This window comes from Heterodontus francisci, chromosome 5, assembly GCF_036365525.1.
Source record: "Heterodontus francisci isolate sHetFra1 chromosome 5, sHetFra1.hap1, whole genome shotgun sequence".
Lineage (NCBI taxonomy): Eukaryota > Metazoa > Chordata > Chondrichthyes > Heterodontiformes > Heterodontidae > Heterodontus > Heterodontus francisci.
Window position 1 is genome coordinate 185921436 of NC_090375.1, and position 24584 is coordinate 185946019.

General features: G+C 43.6%; 1 protein-coding gene across 1 annotated transcript in view; it reads right to left on the bottom strand.

Moving 5' to 3' along the window:
* The window catches only part of ofcc1 (orofacial cleft 1 candidate 1), a 289619-nt gene that overhangs the window by 77680 nt on the left and 187355 nt on the right, over positions 1 to 24584 (bottom strand). The window contains exons 17-19 of the mRNA XM_068032686.1: positions 22695 to 22819; positions 12717 to 12773; positions 4967 to 5211 (exon numbers count right to left, since the gene is read on the bottom strand). Coding sequence (XP_067888787.1) covers positions 4967 to 5211; positions 12717 to 12773; positions 22695 to 22819 — 427 coding nt within the window. The remainder of the gene's footprint in view (positions 1 to 4966; positions 5212 to 12716; positions 12774 to 22694; positions 22820 to 24584) is intronic.

The following is a 24584-nucleotide window of genomic DNA, read 5'->3' on the forward strand; positions in this document are numbered from 1 at the left end:
GCCCTTTAAAAGAACTGCTGCATTGCCACATTTTATACCCTCCCCTGCCCCTTCACCCCAACCTGCACATTCATGCACTACTGTGCAAGCCTTCTAGTCCAGGATTTGATGTGTATATAGCCTTTTTTACAATTAGAGGGAGGGTATTCCAATGCTAACCTCAGCACAATCTGCCTTCTATGTTAGTAGCTCATATGACCCTGTACCATTTGCCAACTGAATTTCATCAGAAATTCAGGGAGCGAGGGTGGAAGCTTAGAGCGAGAACAAACAGAGTTGTTATCTCTGGGTTGTTGCCCGTGCCACGTGATAGCGAAGCGAGGAATAGGCAGAGAGAGGAGTTGAACACGTGGCTGCAGGGATGGTGCAGGAGGGAGGGTTTTGGTTTCCTGGATAACTGGGGCTCTTTCTGGGGTAGGTGGGACCTCTACAAACAGGATGGTCTTCACCTGAACCAGAGGGGTACCTATATCCTGGGGGGGGAGATTTGCTAGTGCTCTTCGGGGGGGTTTAAACTAATTCAGCAGGGGGATGGGAACCTAAATTGTAGTTCCAGTGTACAGGATGTTGAGAGTAGTGAGGTCAGGGATAAGGTTACAAGGACGCAAGAGGGCACTGGCAAGCAAGAACCTGGTTTAAAGTGTGTCTACTTCAACGCCAGGAGCATCCGGAATAAGGTGGGTGAGCTTGCAGCATGGGTTGGTACCTGGGATCTCGATGTAGTGGCCATTTCGGAGACATGGGTAGAGCAGGGGCAGGAATGGATGTTGCAGGTTCCGGGATTTAGATGTTTCAGTAAGAACAGAGAAGATGGTAAAAGAGGGGGGGGGGTGTGGCATTGTTAATCAAGGAGAGTATTACAGCGACAGAAAGGACGTTTGAGGACTCGTCTACTGAGGTAGTATGGGCCGAGGTTAGAAACAGGAGAGGTGAGGTCACCCTGTTGGGAGTCTTTTATAGACCTCCAAATAGTTCCAGAGATGTAGAGGAAAGGATAGCGAAGATGATTCTCGACAGGGGCGAGAGTAACAGGGTAGTTGTTATGGGGGACTTTAACTTTCCAAATATCGACTGGAAATACTATAGTTCGAGTACTTTAGATGGGTCAGTTTTTGTCCAGTGTGTGCAGGAGGGTTTTCTGACACAGTATGTAGACAGGCCAACCAGGGGCGATGCCACATTGGATTTGGTACTGGGTAATGAACCCGGCCAGGTGTTAGATTTAGATGTAGGTGAGCACTTTGGTGATAGTGATCACAATTCGGTTAGGTTTACCTTAGCGATGGGCAGGGACAGGTATATACCGCAGGGCAAGAATTATAGCTGGGGGAAAGGAAATTATGATGCGATTAGGCAAGATTTAGGATGCGTAGGATGGGGAAGGAAACTGCAGGGGATGGGAACAATCGAAATGTGGAGCTTATTCAAAGAGCAGCTACTGCGTGTCCTTGATAAGTATGTACCTGTGAGGCAGGGAGGAAGTTGTCGAGCGAGGGAGCCGTGGTTTACTAAAGAAGTTGAAGCGCTTGTCAAGAGAAAGAAGAAGGCTTATGTTAGGATGAGACGTGAAGGCTCAGTTAGGGCGCTTGAGAGTTACAAGCTAGCCAGGAAGGATCTAAAGGGAGAGCTAAGAAGAGCAAGGAGAGGACACGAGAAGTCATTGGCAGATAGGATCAGGGAAAACCCTAAGGCGTTCATTAGGTATATCAGGAATAAAAGAATGACTAGAGTTAGATTAGGGCCAATCAAGGATAGTAGTGGGAAATTGTGTGTGGAATCAGAGGAGATAGGGGAAGTGTTAAATGAATACTTTGCGTCAGTATTTACAGTAGAGAAAGAAAATGTTGTCGAGGAGAATACTGAGATTCAGGCTACTAGGCTAGATGGGATTGAGGTTCACAAGGAGGAGGTGTTAGCAATTTTGGAAAGTGTGAAAATAGATAAGTCCCCTGGACCAGATGGGATTTATCCTAGGATTATTTGGGAAGCTAGGGAGGAGATTGCAGAGCCTTTGTCCTTGATCTTTATGTCGTCATTGTCGACAGGAATAGTGCCGGAAGACTGGAGGATAGCAAATGTTGTCCCCTTGTTCAAGAAGGGGAGTAGAGACAGCCCTGGTAATTATAGACCTGTGAGCCTTACTTTGGTTGTGGGTAAAATGTTGGAAAAGGTTATAAGAGACAGGATTTATAATCATCTTGAAAAGAATAAGTTCATTAGCGATAGTCAGCACGGTTTTGTGACGGGTAGGTCGTGCCTCAAAAACCTTATTGAGTTTTTCGAGAAGGTGACCAAACAGGTGGATGAGGGTAAAGCAGTGGATGTGGTGTATATGGATTTCAGTAAGGCGTTTGATAAGGTTCCCCACGGTAGGCTATTGCAGAAAATACGGAAGTATGGGGTTGAAGGTGATTTAGAGCTTTGGATCAGAAATTGGCTAGCTGAAAGAAGACAGAGGGTGGTGGTTGATGGCAAATGTTCATCCTGGAGTTTAGTTACTAGTGGTGTACCGCAAGGATCTGTTTTGGGGCCACTGCTGTTTGTCATTTTTATAAATGACCTGGAAGAGGGTGTAGAAGGGTGGGTTAGTAAATTAGCGGATGACACTAAGGTCGGTGGAGTTGTGGATAGTGCCGAAGGATGTTGTAGGGTACAGAGGGACATAGATAGGCTGCAGAGCTGGGCTGAGAGATGGCAAATGGAGTTTAATGCGGAAAAGTGCGAGGTGATTCACTTTGGAAGGAGTAACAGGAATGCAGAGTACTGGGCTAATGGGAAGATTCTTGGTAGTGTAGATGAACAGAGAGATCTTGGTGTCCAGGTGCATAAATCCCTGAAGGTTGCTACCCAGGTTAATAGGGCTGTTAAGAAGGCATATGGTGTGTTAGCTTTTATTAGTAGGGGGATCGAGTTTCGGAGCCACGAGGTCATGCTGCAGCTGTACAAAACTCTGGTGAGACCGCACCTGGAGTATTGCGTGCAGTTCTGGTCACCGCATTATAGGAAGGATGTGGAAGCTATGGAAAGGGTGCAGAGGAGATTTACTAGGATGTTGCCTGGTATGGAGGGAAGGTCTTAAGAGGAAAGGCTGAGGGACTTGAGGTTGTTTTCGTTAGAGAGAAGGAGGAGGAGAGGTGACTTAATAGAGACATATAAGATAATCAGAGGGTTAGATAAGGTGGATAGTGAGAGTCTTTTTCCTCGGATGGTGATGGCAAACACGAGGGGACATAGCTTTAAGTTGAGGGGTGATAGATATAGGACAGATGTGAGAGGTAGTTTCTTTACTCAGAGAGTAGTAGGGGCGTGGAACGCCCTGCCTGCAACAGTAGTAGACTCGCCAACTTTAAGGGCATTTAAGTGGACATTGGATAGACACATGGATGAAAATGGAATAGTGTAGGTCAGATGGTTTCACAGGTCGGCGCAACATCGAGGGCCGAAGGGCCTGTACTGCGCTGTAATGTTCTAATGTTCTAATTCTAATTGTCCCTTTTCCAAGAATTGGAGCTCAGGTCGCCTGAAAAAAATCTTCATTATAATCTATCTTGTGAGCATTGTACTCAACAAACAGAGAACTATAACGCTCCCCACCCCCCCCCGACTTCTGCTCCATCTCATTATTTGCATGTGTCATTTATCCGTTGCAAAAAAAACCTACAACAGTGAAGAACTGTCAAACCACTCACTGTCCTGGTAAAACTCCCACTATATACACACTCTCACATCCATTGATAGCTGTTTTTTTTTCACTGAGAGAAATATTTATTGCTTACTATTCACACCTTGAAGCTATTTTCTTATGAGGTTTCCCAAGCCTAAATCAATAGTGGTGCCAAATTTGTAGTAAAAGGCATTTGCCGGAGGAAAGTACTGTTCAACTCACTGCATCCACCAGAGAAGTCTGCTTAAGTGAATGAATCATAATGCAGAACTATGCCAGTTGTCAGAAAACGGATTGCTTTTTAAAGGTTCAATGGCAAGGAATGCAAATAGATAATAACCTTTTCAAAATTAGTTTTAACTGATGAAATTCTGATTTAAAATGTTCCAGTTACATAAGATTCATAAAATGTGGCTTTCCCTCATCAACTATACATAGGTTGAATAAACTCCATTATACACACTGACTGGGCCCACCCCACTCTCTTCAGGAATCACAATACTTTCTACTCCTTTAATGTGTAACTGGTGAGAATCACCAGCAGCGGATCAAACAGGTGTGCACCTGCTTTCCTGGCTGAGGCTTCTATATTGTGCCAGTCCTCCATTCATGCCCCCCAACCTTTAAAGACAAGGATCCCACCTCCCAGCTGGCGGCCAATCAGAAGACCCACAGCTCAGTAGTATCAGCAGTGCCACCAGGAGCGGTAGCCACTGCCGGTACTACAGGCTGCCTGGGAGCAGGCCCAGCACTGCAGCCCCAGAGTTGAGGTAAGTGAGGTGGAGCCAGCGGGGACAGTCCATCAAGCTCCAGTGATCGGGGTGGGGTGGGTGGGTGATGAGGGCGGGGGGAGGGGGTTGTTAACGGCGGGACAGTCTGTGCCGCCGGGGGCCACCCGAGGGCCACCAATTGCCTATGGAGGAGGCCCTCCTCCCCCACGCCTGCAGGGAGGCCGACTTGATTCACTGGGCGACCTCCCTGCATGGCAAAGGCCACCCCCTCCCCCATCTCCACCCGCCGCTGGTATAATTCCAGCGGCAGCAGGTTAGGATCCTTAAGTGCCTATTAATTGGCCTCATTTGGTCTTTCCCATCCCTGACTTAATCACAGTGCAACTGGAAGGCGAGGGGCTCTGCGTTCCCCAACTCTCGTTGCAATTCTATCGGCCCTCCCCGAACTGCCTCCTAGCCCGTCGCCGGGGGAAGGGCCACTAAATTCTGCCCAAAGAGTTCAAATAGGGTTATAATTTTCATGCCTTACCCTGTCATGAACTAGCAATTCTTCTCTGAAGTGCTATCTTACCTGGTCTAGTGTTACCATGGAGTGCTCCACCAGATGGCTGACCATAGGATGTGGAAGGCACCCTGCGGCTCAAACAAGGGCTCTTAAAAGGTTTGTGGTCCGTGACCTCTAGGAGCTTGAGCCTGACGAAGCCCGGCTGCAGACTACTGCAACTCATCTGCCAGGACACTTTGACCCAACTGGTTCTCTGGCCCCATGGCGGGCATTGGTTCCGAGGGTCATGAGGATCTAGGCATGTTGTCGTCCTGAAAGATGGCAGCATGCTTTATTCTTATCACACAACTGCCTCTGCGACTGGCCTTTGGCTCAGTGGTCCCACTGATCTGTAGGACAGCCTTGATCAGCCTGAAGCCTCGATCCATTTGGTCTCCCGGCCTTTCAAAGGCAGAGGAAATGGTTGAACCCAGAGCCTGCCATTTAAAAAAAATTATTGTAACTAGATTCACAGCAGTATTAAGGGCTGGTTCCAATTGGCCTTACCACCACTCAAACTACATCCAGATAATCAGAGTGTAGAAACAACTCCCACTCCAACAATGGTTAACATATAAACGTTGCCACAGGAGTATTAAGCCCTGCAGGCACTGAATGCAAAATGACATTTTTAATTAACGGGGTCAATTCAACAACCCTAGCTTTGGCTTGTGAACACAAAATACTTTCTAACTAAAGCCAAACTGGCTAAGTGGCTTTTCTCCAATTATACAACTTACCCTTTTCTGAAAATGCTCCTCCCATAAGTTATCGCCTGAGCTGGCATTGCTAACAGCGAAATGATTTTTGCTGTAAAATTCTTAGCTGTATTCCATTCTTGAAGTAATTTGGTTGTTTGCATTCAGCTTGGTTTAGAAAGAAAATCAGAGACAAAAGCATTGGGTGCTGGAAATATATAAAAGGCCACCAGCATTGAAAGGAGAAAGGACAGGCTAGCATTTCAGGTAGAACTAGAAATTGGGAGGAAAGCAAATATCTTAATGTAACCCAACAAACGAAGAGGGGAAGGAAAAACAACAGCTAAAAGACAAGAATCAAATATTATTATCCCAAAGAAAGAGTTAGTGCATTTAGTGGATTTTGAATACATTTTGAAAATGTTGGGGGGAAAGCAGTGGAATGAAGGAATGGAAAATTAGAGACTACCTTACTCTATCTACAGAAGTTTGTTCAGTAACGCCTTATTACCTTTTCATTACTCCAAACTTGTATCGTATCAATATCTCCAAATGTTTTCAAAGTACCCTATGCCCTGCCATTACCATTCTATCTGAAACCAGCCATCAGGAATTGTAAATAACATGGGTTAGGGTGGCTCACTTTAATTTTGTTACTCATGTCGGGAAATGCCTGCCTTTCACTCTGGACCAGCGCTTTTGCAGGTCACGAGAGAACATCATAAGCATTGACTAGAAACCAGAAGCAGCATTGCCGCAGTCCATATCAGTACCTGGGAGTTTTAGTGAACGCTAAGTTCGGACACAGTTCTTTGGCACCAGACTGGGAAGTGGTAAAGAACACCATAGGCGGTCTTGTCTTTCCTCATTGACAGCAAAATTCCAACGATCATGTCGGAGTTGGATTTTTATATGTTGCCTAAGTTGAATTTTTTTAACTTACAATATTTCTGTAATGGTAGAATCAGCTTATAAGAGGTTAACTGTCGAGGCTGTACACATCGTTTTCCCTCAGTATAAAGCTAGTGACAGGAATTTGGAGTGTCGATTAGTAAACAAAAGGAGGGTTATGTACAACTGTAAGTATTTTGTGGCGTTGTGAGAAGGTGGTTGCTTGAGGATCCGAGTGTCATTTCATGCTATTTGCATAAGAGCAGACGCAGGAGAACACCCTGCTCCCATATCAAAGCGTTGCTACCCCACGCAGGGTAGTAAAATTAATGGATGGATTTGATGGCCAAGCCCCCCATCTCACAGACTTCTCCTCAGTCTCTCTGAAACAGAGGGGGTGAATGGTGTAGTGAAGCTACCTTCAGAGTCTTAGCTATAAGCTCAAGAGCCTATGTTCAAAAAGTTAGTAAGTTACACCTTCATTGTTTAATTCATGACCAAGGAATTCAGGCAACTGGATGTTATCAGTGCTAAAACTGCATACTCTTCATTCATGTAAAGTGAGGCAAAAAGCACATGAGGTAATTCAGTGGCCAGCACAAAGGGGCAAGGGTTCACCACTGCGTTCCTCAGGTCATGCTGCCATTGAACTAGATATCGAGTAGTAAAAGGTGCACTCGGGTTCATAGGGACTGAGAGTGCAAAAACACAAGAATTGTGACAACAGGTTAAACTGTGACATTAAAAATATGTTTGGTTCAGCTGTTCTCCTTTAGGGTTGGGAAGTCCTAAGCATGTAACCAAACAGACTCTGTTCTAAGTGTGAATCTTGGCAGTGTAACAGTAGACCTCCTTGTGACCTGAAAAAGATTGTCGGGTCTTCCCTATGTGTGCTTTTTTTAGGGTGGGCTGAATGTAAACTTGTTAAAATGAGGCCAGATCTGCTAAGGTACTTTATCTCACAGTGAAGTGTACATACTGAACAACGCTTATGACCAAAATAAAAGCAAAATACTGCAGATGCTGGAAATTTGAAATAAAAATAGAAAGTGCTGGAAATACTCAGCAGGTCAGGCAGCATCTGCGCAGAGAGAAGCAGAGTTACTGTTTCAGGTCTGTGACCTTTCATCAGAGGTTCTATGCAAAGCTTAAGTGCCAGGAGGAGAACATTTAGGGGACAGGGATCATTTTATCATAAGGTTTAGGCTGACTATGAAAAAGGACAAAGAATGATCCAAAGTAAGGATTAATTAATTGGGGGAAAGCCAACTTCAATGGGGTAGAACAGATCTGGAAGAAATAAATCGGAGTCAAAGGTTTGCAGGAAAACCGGTAGCTGAGCAATAGGCTACCTTCAAAGTAACAGTCAAGGTATGGTCCCTCGAAGGGGAAAGATAGGGTAAACAAATCTAGAGCTCCCTGGATGACAAAAGAGATAGAGATTAAGATAAAGAAGAAAAAGTGTGCTTATGACAAATGCCAGATAGAAAATACTATTGAGAACCAAGCTGAATATAGAAGGTTCAGAGGGGAAGTGAAAAAGCAAATCAGAGAAGCAAAGAGAGAGTATGAAAAGAGACTGGCAATTAACATAAAAGGGAATCCCTAAGTTTCCTCTAGACATATAAATAGTAAAAGGGTGGTAAAAGAAGGAGTGGGGCCGATTTGGGATCAAAAGTAAGATTTGCACATGGAGGCAGAGGGCATAGCTGAGGTATTAAATTAATTCTTTGCATCAGTCTTTACTCAGGAAGAAGATGCAACGCAGGCAATGATGAAAGAGGAGGTAATTCAAACACCGTGAAATTGAATTCGATGAATAAATCTGGAATTAAAAAGCTAGTCTAATGGCGACCATGAAACTATTGTTGTTTGTTGTAAAAACCCGGGAAGAAAATCTGCCATCCTTACCTGGTCTGGCCTAGATGTGACTTCTGGCCTACATGTGGCTCCAGACCCACAGCAATGTGGTTGACTCTTAAATGCCCGCTCAGTTATATCAAACCACTGAACTGGACCAGCCACATAAATACTGTGGCTACAGAGCAGGTCAGAGGCTGGGAATTCTGTGGTGTGTAACTCACCTCCTGACTCCCCAGTGCCTGTTCACCATCTACAAGACACACGTCAAGAGTGTGATGGAATACTCTCCACTTTCCTGGATGGGTGCAGCTCCAACAATAGTCAAGAAACTTGACACCATCCAAGACACTTGATTGGTACCCCCAACCACCACCTTCAACATTCACTCCCTTCATCACCGACGCACAGTGGCAGCAGGGTGTAACATCTACAAGATGCACTGCAGCAACTCACCAAGGCTCCTTCGACAGCACCTTCCAAACCTGCGACCTCTACCACCTAGAAGGACAAAGGCAGCAGCACCTATAAGTTCCAGTCCAAGCCACATACCATCCTGACTTGGAACTATACTGCTGTTCCTTCTTCGTTGCTGGGTCAAAATCCTGAACCTCCCTTCCTAACAGCACTGATGGTGTATTTGCACCCCAAGGCCTGCAGTGGTTCAAGAAGGCAGCTCACCATCACCTTCTCAAGGGCAATTAGTGATGGGAAATAAATGCTGACCTAGCCTGCGATGCACACATCCCATGAACGAATAATAGAAAATCCAGCAATGCCTCCTTCCTTGTTGGACTGGAAACATACTGATGTAGAAAATTCTCCTGAACACATTTCATAAACTCTTCCCCCTCTCTGCCCTTTACACTAATACAATCCCAGTCTATATTAAGATAATTAAAGTCCCCCATTGTAACTACTCTATAATTTTTGCACCACTCTGTAATTCACCACACTCCACGTATTTACATCCATACATAGTAAACCTAATTTTGACGTTATTACATTCCCTCATCCTCTGACCCCAACTAATACCTTACTATTTCCTACTCTAGTGTTATTTGTCTCTCCCACTTCTATGTGCACCTTGCTTTCCCTCTTTAATATTATCTCCTTGTTCCCACACCCCTGCCAAGTTACTTTAAAAGGAGTTACCTCTCCAATAGCATGAGCAAATTGCCCCACATTGTGCCCAGCTCTGTTCAGGCGCAATCCATCTAGCTTGTACAGGTCCCATCTCCCCCTGAACTGATCCCACTGTCCCAGCAATTTAAAACCTGTCTTCTGCACCATCTCTCCAGCCGTGCATTCATCTGCTCTATCCTCCTAGTTTGAGAATTCTAAAATTGAGGCGTTGCCAAACCAGGAACCAAAGTAGAGTGGTGAGTATATGGTGATGGTTGAATGGGGCTTGGTGCAAGTTAGGATACAGGCAGCAGAGTTTTGGATCAGTGTGATCACAAAGGATAAGATGATTTTATATATATCAGTTATTGATCAACATTAGGCAGCGTGATAGCTCCCTTTCATGGTAACACAGGTCTGGCACCTCAGCATAAATATATATGAACGTGACAGTAAAAGCATAGCTTTGATGTAAAAATCCACAAACCACTGAAGCTGGAGTCTTCCCCCTTCTATTCTACCTTGGTAATCTTCAATTGCATGATTTTTTTCTGAGACCATCACTTTGAAATATTCAACTTCATGAGAGTGCTGTTTTATCAGATCACTGCCAGTCTAAAACAGCTTAGGCTTCTAACAGTTAAATGTTCACATTCTGAACAATCTGCTTTTTCCTGTATCATATGCAGGTCTAATAAATAACCGAATTAGTGCTTCAATTTGAGCTTTCAACACAATCTTCAGTCTATGGTTTGAAGAGTTAATGTATATATTTGTAGTTTGCTAAGAGAGTTAACCAATATGTATTTCATTTGTTCCCCATAAGGATTCATTTTAGTGATCGTTTTTGCTTGCTAAGCATGCATGTAAAGAACAACAGAGGGCCAGGTGTGAATTACAGATGCGTGGTGTATGCAGTCCCTGGTTGGTTTCAGGCCACTGCGTCCACAAGTGATGAAACCATGAGTGCGCCTACAACCCCAAAGCCACAAGGGACCCAACATATATCTGAAATTCATCCCTTGACCAGCTGCTATTCTATGTAATGTGCACAAGACATTTGTTTCCCCTTGTTTCCACAAAAATTGGCCAGTGGCAAAGTTGGCTGAGTGAATTACACAGGTGAGGAAGTTGTCAGTAATGAACAAGGGCTGTGTGATATCACCAATGCAATACAATTGAGCCCAATTTTAACTCATTCAAAACCTGTCCACTTACATAAGAGTTAAAATTGAACCCAATGAGGTGTAAAACTTACAGAAAGAAACAAAATGCAAGCTGATGTATAAACATGTAATTTACAGAGAAATTGGGCCCCCCCCCCCGATATCAGGGATCCTGGCAGGGGTTGGAGGGGGGGTGGGGAAATGCCAGAAAATGCCTCCGGCAGAGGCCCACCACAGGCCTCAATGCCGGGAAGGCCAGGCCTGATATTGCCAGTGGCGGCAAGGCCTCATGGCAACAGCAGCCACATCTAAATATTTAAATAAATGCGAATTAATGAATAAATGACTTACCTGCTCCCGTCGTCCGTTCCGGTGCCATACTGGTGCTGGTGGCTGGCACTCCCACGCATTTGGATTTCCGTCCAGAGATCCGATGCGGGACACTGGTGGGGAGGGGGAGTAAGTAAGTTTCACTGTGCGGGGGGGAGCGGGGTAAAACTAATTTCATTGTCTAGGGCGATGATGGGAAGGGGTAAAGTTTAAAGTTGATGAACTTTGGAGGGGGAAAGGTCGGGAGCACAAGGTAAGTGTTTTGTGGGGAGAGAGGGCAGGTTTTTATTTTCATGGTTATTGGGGGGAGGGGGGCGGCAGGTGGTGGGAGAGGGTCAGGATAAATTTATTTAAATTTTCACAAACACTGTATCTTTAAACATTCAAATTGTAATGTCTGGCTCGAAGCCCTTTAAAAAGGGCATCAGCGCCTGCGCAATAGCACCTGATGCTGTTGCTGGGGATGGACCGCCTGCCCCCTCCACGTCATCACGGGGGGTCTGCCCCAGTCATTTAAATGAGCCACCATGTCCGCAAAGCTCGGCCCCCGCGTGCGGGCCGCCATTGTTTAACACAAATGCAATCCAAATCGCTTTGCCTATATTATAAGACAATAGAAAAGGCTTTAGAGTGACCGAATAGTGGTCTTTAAAATTATGAACAGGTTTGATGCAGCAGAGGTGGATGAAATTTTGCTGCTTGTGGCGTGTCCAAAACTAAGGGGCATAAATATATAAAACATTCACTCATAAATCCAATAGGGAATTTGGGCTAAACATTTTTACCCAGAGAGTGGTTAGAATGTGAAACTTGCTCCCAAAAGAAGTAGTTGAGGTGAATAGCACAGATGCATACAAGGGGAACCTAGATAAGTACATGAGGGAGAAAGGAATAAATAGAGGGATATGCTGATAGGGTGATATGAAGTAGGGTGAAAGGAGGCTGAAACACTGGTTTCAACCTATTAGGCCGAATGGCCTGTTTCTGCACTGCAAACTCTATGTAATATGTAAATGTTATCAGAAATAAAGATTTCAATGCGTGACAGATTGAACAAAGTTAAGGCTAGCGATAATGATGCTGGCATTGTCACAATACATAGTCACATTGCACAATTATTGTGCTATAAGTAGATCATGGTGCATTACTGCAGGTGTATGATTCTGGTGAGTCTCTGGCACCTCAGTGTATTCCCTGCTGCAACTGGCTGGTTATTTATAATATGTTAGGCGAAACAAATTTGAATAATATGAATAAAGTTCTGTGAAAGGAGCACACCTATGTGGATTAGCGAGCGTGCTGTAATGAATACCAATCAGCATGCAACAGACATTATACAACTGCCTTGACAGGGGGAAAAATTAATTATGCTGACAATACTTTACTCATTTTCTTATGCTTTCTTTGCATATAAGATTTATTCATGCATTTGCAATACACAGCCTGGAAAATAACATGTCTCACATTAATCAAACACTGCAGACAAATAAGTAATCCTTGCACCAAAGGGCCTGGCTTCAGTTTTGATATTATTACAATTGGAATGGAATCCAACTACGAGCCATGCAACAAAGTAGAGATTAAGCAAGATGCAGCTACTATCCATAAAGTGATTTTTATTTCTTGTAACAGACAAGTAAAATGCAAGCACCGCATATAGAATGAGGTAACTTTCCTTTTCAAAATTGTTGGAACTGCATGACTTACATGTTCGCTGCTGGTTCTACATAGAAGAAGACATCAAAAAAGATCTGTACCTTTTTTCTGCATCAGCAAGCAAACAATGCAGAACAAATTGCATCACTGGTTAGTTTAAAGGTCCTGGAAGAGTACTTTAATTTTAGTGTCTGGGTAATTAGATTGATCAGGCTTTACTAAACTCTAAAGCTTTCTAATTCTAGCAAGCCATCTCACGGATTAAGGGTCAGACAGATGGTTTCATAACTGCACGAGAAAGTCATTGCTCTTAAACCGATGATGAGCCTTAGTATTTGAAGTGGCAGCTTTACTGTCCAGTGCTGCTTTTATCAAACTGAACACCTGGATACAGCCTTTAAACCAATGTCTCTCAAACTGGTGTGTGGATGCCGAAAAGACCATTACATTTTAAGACTGTGTTTATGAAGCAGCTGGAATAACTTGCATCTCACTGCTGTGCACTTTAGATCTGATTACAAAGTGCAACCGAACATGTGAGCCTCCATGTTGCATTTTAATCTTGGTGCAAATTGTCCCAGAAACAATGCTGCTCTCTAAACGATGCTGATTGTTGCATAATAACTCTTGCATATTTTATTATTGATTGAGTTAATTTAAATTATCTTATGTCTGTAATCAAGGCCTAAATAATATTCATGAATGCAGTCTTTCCATCAGTCACAGAGACACCAACAAGACACTATGATCATTTTTACAGCGAGTAAATGAAATGCCACTTCAACGCAGATGTTTTAGCAACATGCTGCATTGTGACATGAGCACATTTCTGCCATCACACTGATTGACAGGAGACCCTGATCATAATCAATTTGCATTTCAGGTATTTTTGAAAGCAAAACCCTTAAAATGGAACAGATTTCCAAAGGATTTCTCAATGAGATCAGCGGTTTTCTCACTTTTCCGAGAGGGTACACACAGAAAATAGTGGTGTACTGCAGTGGATGCTTTCTGCATAGATGTGCTAAAGGGCACATTGCAATGTGATTGTGATGCAATGCCACCTAGTTATAAACTTTTTAATGTATATTATTATTAGTTCAGAATTCATCAAATCAATACATCCACTCTATGTTTCTGTGACTTATACCAATATAATTGTCCCTATGATGAAGAAAGGTAAACTTGCGAAATACCCACTATAAAAGTGCCAAAAATGCAATATTTCTGTCTGCAGTTTTCAAAATTCCACACAGCAACCCATGACCATGAATCATCATGTGAACTTCAAGACTGTATTCTGTCTGACATGGGGATGTGAAGGATGGTGTTGTTGTGTGACCAGAAACTCTGGTCCTGACAGACTGAGTCATTGAAATGCATCATCATGGACATCAACTCTGAGTCCTTCAATCTCTCCTCAAAATCCAACATCAGCTCTATGGTGCATCTTTCCCAACTGTTAACCTTTCTCATTCCTCAATCCCTTCTCCAATTCCTGCTCTACTCTCCTACTCAGCTTAACTCTTGCTGCCTCGTAGCTCTAGCATTGATGAGCTCCACAGACTGCTGCAAACCTCTAACAGATTCCCAAAAGGGTCCAAATAGCTCAGTTTTAAAACAACAATAACACCTTGCATTTATATAAATGTAGTAAAACATCCTAATGTGTTTCACAGGAACCTAGACAGATAGAATGCGACATTGAGCCAAAGAGGGAAGGAAAGAAAGAACTTGCATCTGTATAGTGGCTTTCATGAGGTCCCAAAGCACATTACAGCCAATGAATTACTACTGAAGCATTGTTACCATTGAAATGTGGGGAAATGCAGCAACTGAATTGTGCACAGCAAGTGCCCAAAAACTACAATGTGATAATCTGTTTTAGTGATATTGGTTGAGGGGTAAATATTGGCCAGGACACCCAGTATAACTCCCCCGATCTCCTTTAAATAATACCATGGGATCTTTTACATCCACCTGAGATGGAAGCTGGAGCTCAGTTTAATGTCACATCTGAAAGATGGCTCCTCCGACATTGCAGTTCTCCCTCAGTACTGCACTGAAGCGTGAGCCTAGATTTTATGCTCAAGTCTTTGCAGTGGGACTTGAATCCATGATCTTTTGATTCAAAGGTGAAAGTGCTAACACAGCCACAGACAGCACTATGTTAGGACAGGTGATCAAAAGCTTGGTCAAAGAGGTAGGTTTTAAGAAATGCCTTAGAGGAGAGAGAGGTGATGAAAGGGAGAAGTTTAGGGAGGGAAATCCACGGCTGAGAGCTGAGATGGCAGAAGGTACAGCTGCCATTGGTGTGGTGTAAGAAGTGGGGGATTCACAAGAGGCCAGAGTTGGAGCTACGCAGAGATCTCAGAGGGTTGCAGGGTTCAGAATGAGGACAGGGGAGCAGGAAATCTCCATTCCTTATGCCTCTTACATCAGTGGCCTTGTAAGTGTGGGCAGAGGTACAAAGTGATCCAGGAAAATGTGGCTTAAGGCCTGGTCCCAGTGAATCCAGGTCCTGGACAAACTTGGGTCCATTCTGACAGACTACCACAAAAAACTGTGGTGGTATTTTGGGGGTCAATCTCTGTGCTAAGAGTTAGGACTACAAGCATTACCTGTACCTGTTGTTAAGACAAGGACATGATAGTTCTTCAAAAGTTACAGACACTCTGTGACAGACATACAGTGGCACCTTATAGTGAATACAATCACGTTTCACCAAAAAAAACGCATCATGCTGTGAATCCATGGGATTCAGTCAAGGCTAGAACTTCAATGGATAGATTATTCTTTACATCTGAAATACACACCTCTTTCAGGAGGACATTGGAAGATAGTTTGTGCACTTTGGGTCCTCTGCCTCATGTATCTGTGCTTTCTTTATGACTGGACAACAGACCCCTAGTTATTGGGTGTGGGAACCATATGTATGCAACAATATGACTCTGTTCAGCTAGCCAAAATCTTTAATGATCACTGTGCTGCCACAAGCTTGTATAAGACAGAAAAATGTTCAAACTGTCAGGCTTTATTTCCTTGAAGAATGTGGGCGCCTACAGTACACAGAGTAAGGTTTAGAGTCTACAGCTGTGTAAAAGTCACTCCCAGGGCCTGAGACCACTTTCCTCCCCTTTTTGCCCCCACCGTTTCTGTATACAATTAACAAGCAATGACCATCTAACCAGGCAGCGGAGATTAAAGCTGACCTGAGATTCATTCCAAATACTTTACATCATTAAACCATTGTTAATTTAAAATGCTCAAATTTCAAAAGAATGCTCATAGCATTTTAATCATGGTGCATTTGATTCTCTTTGCAGGCATCCATGTTGTGATTTTAATGTATTTCTGTGACTTCACAAAATCAGTACGAGTGAAATTTTACAACATTGCAAAACTTTCATGATAGCAAAAGTGTACATTAATATTTGCAATGCTGTAAACCTTTACGCCTCTAAATGATTGTTCAAATTGCTGTACTAAGAATTAGATGCAACAGGAAGAAAGAATTCAAAAGAGTATGATATTAGTCAATAAGTTGCCCTCACGGCATAGCAATTTTTCAACTTGGTGCGTAAATATCACTTAAATGTTATGAGCAAACACAGTTGCCCGAAGTAAACCATAGTCTCATTAATCCCGAGAACCTGTTTGAGGGGGGTACAAACCAATGGCAGGACATAAAATAGGACATGAAAAAATACACATGTAATCAAGCCTTATTCTTGTGGTGCACAGGATTTTCATAAAGTTCTTGCTGTTGTGCATAAGAAGATCAGTTTGCATTGTAAAGGTCTGAATTCCAGCCAGTTGCAGCCGGGACAGGGGAAAAGCAGAGAAAACAGTGAGAAAAGAAAATAAGGAAAAGATAAATGAAAAAGAGAGAAAGAAACACTTGTATTTATGCAACATCATTCATGAGCTCAGCATGTCCCAAAGCGCTTTACAGCCAATGACATACTTTTGCAGTCGAGTCACTTTCGTAATGTAGAAAAAGCAGCAGCCAAAATGCACACAACAAGCTCCCACAAACAGCAATGTGATAGTGACCAGATAATCTGTTTTTAGCTATCAGTTGAGGGATAAATATTGGCCAGGACACTGGGGAGAACTCACTTGCTCTTCTTCGAAATAGTGCTATGGGATCTTTTACATCCACCTGAGAGGGCAGACGGGACCTTGATTTAACTGCAGCGGTTCAAGAAGGCGGCTCACCAGCACCTTCTCAAGGTCAATTAGGGATGGAAAATGAATGCTGACCAAGCCAGCAATGCCCATATCCCATGAAAAAGTGTTTAAAAATCATCTGAAAGACAGCACTCCCTCAGTACTGCACTGAAGTGTCAGTCTAGATTTTATGCTCAAGTCTCTGGAATGGGACATGAATCCACAACCTTCTGAGTTAACAAACATAGAAAATTTACAAAACAAAAGGAGACCATTTGGCTGTCATGTTTGCCAATCGAGAAAGAGCTATCCAGCCTAATCCCACTTTCCAGCTCTTGGTTCGTAGCTCTGTAGGTTACGGTACTTCAAGTGCATATCCAAGTATTTTTTATGTGCGATGAGGGATTCTGCCTCTATCACCCTTTCAGGCTGTGAGTTCCAGAATCCAACCACCCTGTTGGTGACCAAATTTCTCCTTATGTCCCCTCTAATCCTTTTACCAATTGCTTTAAATTTACAAACCCTGATTACTGACCTCTCTGATAAGGGAAATAGGTCCTTCCTATCCACTCTATCTAAGTCCATCATCATTTTATACTACTCGATTAAATCTCCCTCAGCCTCCTCTGTTCCAAAGAAAACAGCCCCAACCTATACAGTCTTTCCTCATAGCTAAAATTCTCCATTCCTGGCAATATCCTTGTAAATCTGCTTTGTACCCTCTCTTGTGCAGTCATATTTTTCCTGTCATGTGCACAGTACTCCAGCTGTGGCCTAACTAGTGTTTTATGAAGTTCTAGCATAACCTCCCTGCTCCTATATTCTACACCTCGGTTAGTAAAAGAAAGTATCCTGTATCCTTTCTTAACTACCTGTCCTGCTACCTCTCGGGATTTATAGGCATGCACAAATCTAGAGGAGAGAGTGCTACCACAATAATTTCAGGTTATTTCTAGATAAACTTCAAATGATTTATACCAACTTCGCTGATCCCCTTGTATAATCATTGTTACATTTAAAGCATATTGTCAATGAGACACAGGTAACTACTAGCAACACTGCCAGACAGTACTAGGGCTAACTTGGATCAGAGGGATGATCATTAACAGATTGCAGTTGGAAATGCAGTGGCATGTAGGCCTGTAGGAGGTTGCAAAGGAAGGTATGAGAGACAGGCAAGTGAGATTCAGTGAGGAGTCAAATGTGAGTGGTGGTGTTTTGTGTGAAGTTTATGTGGGGTGAAACTCTGGAGACCAACAAGGAGAAGGTTGGAGAAGTCGTGCCTGTGAAACAGGCTGCTCACACCCATGTCCCACTCACATGCATCTCCCACCCACATGTATGTCCCACCCACGCCCATGTCCCACCCATGTAGGTGTTGCTCACGTTCATGTCCCACCCACACGCCTGACAAAACAACTTTTCATTAATTTCATTATTGCCCAGGTAATCTTCCATCAATGAGCATGACATCTTGAAGACACCGTGACCCCCAAAGAGATGTTGGACTGGATTTTGTCACCTGGGCTGAAAGCGGGAGACGACACCAGGTTGGTAGGCAGTGGGACCCTGGGGTGGCATTTTACCAGCAGCAGCCAATTAACAGGCCACCACGGGAGCTGCTTTCCAATTGAGGACAGCGACCTGCCTCCTAGAACTTCTGGCCCAAGCAGAGGGCCAGTAGCTCAGCAGCCTTGGCAGTGCTACTGCTAGTGGTGGCTGCTGTTGAGGCAGCAAGGAAGAGAGTGCCTCCATGCCAAGGCACCCTCGAAGAGGAGGTAAGCTTCTTTGAGCAAGCCAGGCCCCGATGATCGGGCGGGTGGGAGGGGTGGGTGGGGGGTGGCGGTCAGATTACAGCAATGGCGTCTCAGCCATGGGAGTGGCCATTGCTGCTGGGAGCCCCTTCCTGAGCCATGGAGCAGCCATTAAGGAGGGCTCCCTCCAGCAACCCATTGGGAGGATTTGCCTGGCATGTCTCCCCAGACAGTGGCGGACCCTCCCAACGCAGACAAAATGCTGGTGGGGGCGTGAAGTGGCCCTTAATTGGGCACTCAGTTGCCTCTATTGGCTGCCACTTAGGTTCCCGCCACTGGTATTATGCCAGAAAGACATCAGCAACCCATCCTGACACCTTCCCTCGCCACATAATCAACCCTCCCACCTCCCAGTCTGTCACCATAGGGTTAGGAAAATTCAGCCCTTTGTCTAGTTTCTCACATAAAAAGACAGGAACTAGTTGACCAATAGGTACAGGTTTCTTTCTGAAATCTCTGGTTTCTGGGTGAACAACAAGAAAAGACAATGCAAAAGAAGGGAATGAGAAAATAATATCCAATTCTACATAACTCGTGAAACCAATGCTGCTTCCTACAGTAGCTGCTTTAGTTCTGTTAGCAGCTTCTCATCTGCTCCCAAGTCATGGCTCATTGCTGCTTCTAACTCAGAAACAGGTGTACATCCCTTTCTATGGCTATGCCATGGAGCTGCGGCCCACCACTGCCAATTCACTCTCTGCTGCTCAGAGCACCATTGGTGCAGTTCAAACACTGGGATGGTTGTTTCAATGTACTACATGTCTGTTAAATTGAGATTCCTGCCTCATGCATGTAGTCCAATGTAGGCTCTTTGCTGCAGGGTATGTGATATATCAGCAATATCATGAACCAAATTGTCTTCTCTCTCCAAAGGGAAAAATGCAATACAACCAGCACCATAGAAAGATAACTGACAGAGGGCCACCATCACTCAAACCCTCATTCCGCACAAAGCGTTAGACATAATCGGCAGATGTGCAGGAACATCTGCAGCAGAGAGCAAGGTTGGAAGAAAGCAGGCAAGAGAAGGTTGATAAAGATGAACAATGGTCATCAAATCTGGATTCAGCTTTGTGTGTTTTCTCAAAGTTTGCAATGCCCTCACCCACTAAAGGGAAATGACACTATCCATCCAGATTGATAGGCTATTCCTGTCTTTCACATAGGGTTCCCTCGGTGGAAGAGATTGGTCATGCTGATGACTGCCTGGGCACTTCCAGATCCACAGCTAATGCCACATCCTCACAAACTCTGTCCTGCCATCTTATCCGAGCAGGCACCAGCACCGGTTAGGAATTAGTTAGCTTGGAGGGTTATCGCTACCTGAGTTACTGAGCACTGGTGAGAATGAGGACCTAGGAATGGAATAAAGGAAGAGTGCTGAAAAGCCTAGAGACATAGATCATGGAGACACTGTCTTGAACAGAACTATGATTAGGTAGCATCGATCTCATGTGAAGAAAGTAAAGAGAGTTCCAGACATATGGTGGAGTTGATAAGTGGGAAGAGCCCATTATATACATCTGCACATTGCAGGACCTGCCGAACACCCTTGAGACTCTGTTAGCCCCTGACATTCTGTAACATCAAGATGCCAGAAAAAGCTTCTAAGGACAGGGCAGCATGTACAAGGCTTCAACATATGCCTTGCGGGTAGACCTAAATGCCACACTTGTACAAAGCTTTCAAGATATAATTGGGACAATTCAGTCTGTGGTGACGCTGACCAGTGGCACCTCTGAGCCTGTGCCCGGCACCAGTGGCTAGCAAGAAGTGAACACAGATGATGCCACTGTCTCCCTGGGGATTAGCAATGAGCCTTCTTCCTTAAGGCCGCCTTCCAATGCCTTCACCATGAGGAAGTTTCAGAATTGTGCCAGGCACCACATGTTACTGCAAGTGTAAGGCTATCAGCAAGTGGTCCATCTGGGACAACTGCTACCCTGAGTCACCTCACATCTCTGAGGATCTAAGGAGATGATGCCAGCTAGCCATTGCTCAATCTCAATCTACTCTCAAGGCACGTCACAGCAGTAATAGATTAAGTAAACTGCTACAAGGGGTAGTCACAGGGTTAAGAAGCACCTGTAGAAAAGGGCAATGGATTTTGCTGGAACTTCCTGGTAAATGTTGTTCACATAGAGTTCAGAGTCCATTTCTGTGTATGCTTTCAATTTTCAGGAGTTGGAAGACAGCAGGGGAAATGTCGACTTCTGTCTTATAAAGGATTATGACAGAAGTCAGGTAAGTGAGGCACGTGAAGGTGTAGTGGGGAGGCAGGTATGAAGTTATTTGGTGAGTCAAACTTCATTTCTTAAAAGTTCTGGGTTATCAGGTGCACTCTGGCAGCTGGCTCTCCAGTTTCACTTACTTTCCTTGTGTACCCTCCTCATGCTTTGGGGCTGCATAATTAAGACCTACTTGGTCAGTGGACACTAGTGAGTGAGTGTCGTCATGTAGGAAAGAGATATCTCCAGTAGTGCCCGACTCTAACAGCCCTCAACTTCCATGTCTTCTTCATCCTCCTCCTCTCATAGTATCAAAATACAGATTTTCCCATTGGGAATTCCATGCCTAGGGTGCAACTCAGCACTTTGAGGAGAATTTAGCTATTCCCAGTGGCAATTTTGGCAGTTTGAGTAAAGATTTGAGCCCACCCTTGTAAAGCTTATGCACAAAATGACTGATCCTCAGTGCAAACTTAGCACATGCATGAGTTTTATTCCCCTTGCTTACAGCATAGAGGAATATACTACAAATAGGAAGCTATGTGCTGTGAGGTGCTTTAGGACAAAGGGGTTGATTCTAACAGTCCAGGGGGTGGGCAGGGATGAAGAGGTGGTACCCAGTTTGAGTCCCAGGCCTCATTTAAATGGGCATCCCAATGCAGCTTGCTCGATTCAAGCAGCCCAGAGGCTGCCCAATCATAGTAGGTCGGTGGCGGGTGGGGGGAGAATGTAATCGCGATTAAGCCTGCAGCGTTAGTGACCCAAATTATTTCTGTGGGACCTGGAGAAGCACTCCTGTTCCTTCTGGCCCCACAAAAATAGCTTAAAAACTTACTTCTGGAAGGTTTCTTAGGCTCCTTCATCAGTGAAACCGGTTGGAGATTGGACAGGGCATGCTCCAACCAGTCCTGTCCTAAAATGGCAATTGGTATCCTGTGTACACCACGGAAGTGCGATTTGTGTATTAAAGAGGGCTTACCGTTAGAAACAGGCTTCAGATCCTCAGAGAGAGACAGCAAGCAGTGTCATTGTTAAAGAGGCAGTAAGTCTGCCAGCACCATTTGCAGCTGCTACCGAACCATTAACGAAGATTTTCTACTGAACCATTAACGAAGATTTTGTCGAGTTACAATCAACCCCCAAAGACTTCTGAAGGTTTTAAACTTGGCAACGGCAATTAAGAGCAGCCTGCAGTTGCTGCGATGTTACACATTACAAACGGATGCTTTTGCTGGTTTTACCCTGTTCATTTACTTCTACTGCAATGCTACATATAAACATATCACGATAAACAACTATTGCAAGTCTTTTAGATTTTGCAGTTCCAAACTATATAAGATAGACTCCAATGTATAAAAGTACTTAAATTCAAGGACGGATCTTAAATAATAATGTTGGAAATGAAACCCAAAAATAGCAAGTTAAATCTAAGACCAGTTTAATTTTTTTTCCAAACTCACACTGGTTTGTACAATGTTAAGCCAAGAACATATGCATTTTTCTTCACACAATCAGTATTTAAAGGTCAGATTTGCTCTTTTTTGACAATGACTCTTTAACTTCTCCACTCCGTATTTAGCTAATTTAATTAACGTCTTTTTTTAACACTGATCTTTCAGTCAGTCAAAGAACAGGCAAGATAATCTCCCAGCTTTGAGCTTCCCAATAGATAAAAAGGGAACCTATTAAACATAATTGCACGTGCCAAAAGGATAACTTAGGTAAAAGTAATGAAAGAATGTCTGGGGAGAAGAAGCACCTATTGTAAAATTCAGGCTATTTTTAAGAATGGCAAGTTTTAAAGCAACACTCACACTACAGAGAATCGGTATTGATCATGGTCCGCCAGGTACCAGGGCACCTGTGGAAAGCTGTTTTTCTCAGCAGGACTCTGACACGTATCTTTGGTATTGATTTCAAGCAGATTATGATCAACGGCCTGTAAACAAAAGAAGAACAAAATTAGGAATAGCCATCTGCCATAAAACTGTTGATACAATATTAACATTTTGAACAAAGAGAAACCGTGGGCACGCTGAAAGATAAATATCCATATTCTCGACCGCGATGGAGCAGATACTTTGCCACAGTCGAGTACTTGGAAAATCTACCCCATAGTACTTTTATTTTTTGGGGGTTTTTTTCTTACACCAAGAAGTAAAATTAAACTGCACACTTGTACTTTTCAATGTTGTTTTAAGAAACCATTAAAGTTCCAGGGGATTGGATTTCCATAGGAGTTCTCCTGCTTGTAGACCGTAACTTTAGCAGAACAGATACAGAGACACATGTGAGGTAATAAGTTGGCTTCAACATTCAACTGACATTTTGTGAAACTAAACTTAAATGAACTAAGGCCCTATCTCCCTCTCCCCACCCTTCAGCTTAATATACTTTCCGGTGGATAGAACACAAAACAAAAACGATAACTGGATTGTGATCATTGCAGATTTTTTTTCACACAGAGACACACTCAAACTACCTTATATCAATAAAATCACAACATATATTTTGCCTCATCAAAGGTTATGAAAATTGGCCCTTTGTTTGACAAAATTATTTCAAGCAAGGCAACTGAGCACTAAGTGATAAATTCTAAAGAAAAATATTTCATCAATACAATTCACTGAATGGTGCTGTTGCATCCTCGGTAAGCAAATGCACTGTAAACGCTCAGGGTGCATAATCTAAATTCAGCTCACAGGGACACAGCTCTGGATAAAAATATTAAGTTCATGTCCAAGCTTTCAGGAGATGCTGAGGCGATCAAGTCAAAATTTTAATGAAGACATTAAAAATGCAAAAGAGAATTCAATGGATACATTTCATTATGTTGCAGGGAATGTGCCATTATAGTTTTCTTTTTAGATTTTCTTTCAAACTTTTAATATTAGAAATTTCAGATACCGACAAAAAATAGTGGATAAAAAGAATTCTCGAAAAGCATTTTTTTAAAATTCGTTTGTGGAATGTAGACGCCTCTGGTTAGGCCAGCATTTATTGCCCATCCCGAATTGTCCTTAAACTGAGTGGCTTGCTAGGCCATTTCACAGGGCATTTAAGAGTCAACCATGTTGCTCTGGGTCTGGAGTCACATGAGTGATTTGTGACAGTCAGATTGTGGGGCGGGATTTTTATTCATTTGTGTGGGCAGGAAAGTGGGCGGGCGGTCACGTAAACCCACCTCTTGGGTTGGCGTGCCAGTTTCTCAATGCAAAGCTTCCAAGTTTGAAAGGCAGGGTCAGGAGCAGTAAGAGGTAAACCGCCCACTCGATACAAATGGCCACGTCAGACCATTAATGAGCTTGTTGTCAGCTAGGTAAAGGGCCAGTTTTGGATTTTCTTTCGAAGGTGAGGGTTCAACTTAACATCAGAATCACAGTAGAAAGGAAGAGGAGGCGGTGACACAGTGGAGAGCAAGCTGAGACAGCAGGATAGAAGCAAGAGGCAGCACTGAAGAGAGAAGGCTCATAGAAAGCCCTCATTCACAGGTAACCAAAATTGTGCTTAGTGAGATGAATTATCATTCACATCGCTGCACTCTTGATGAAGGCATTTTAGTGGGACCAGGATTGAGGGGAAAACGGATCATTCTGCTAACAGTTCTCATGGGATCATGACAGGATGGGAGGGCTCAGGAAGACTCCACATTCAATTGCTAATGAAGGAAGAGAATTAGAGAAAATGGGATCGAGTTTCTCTGA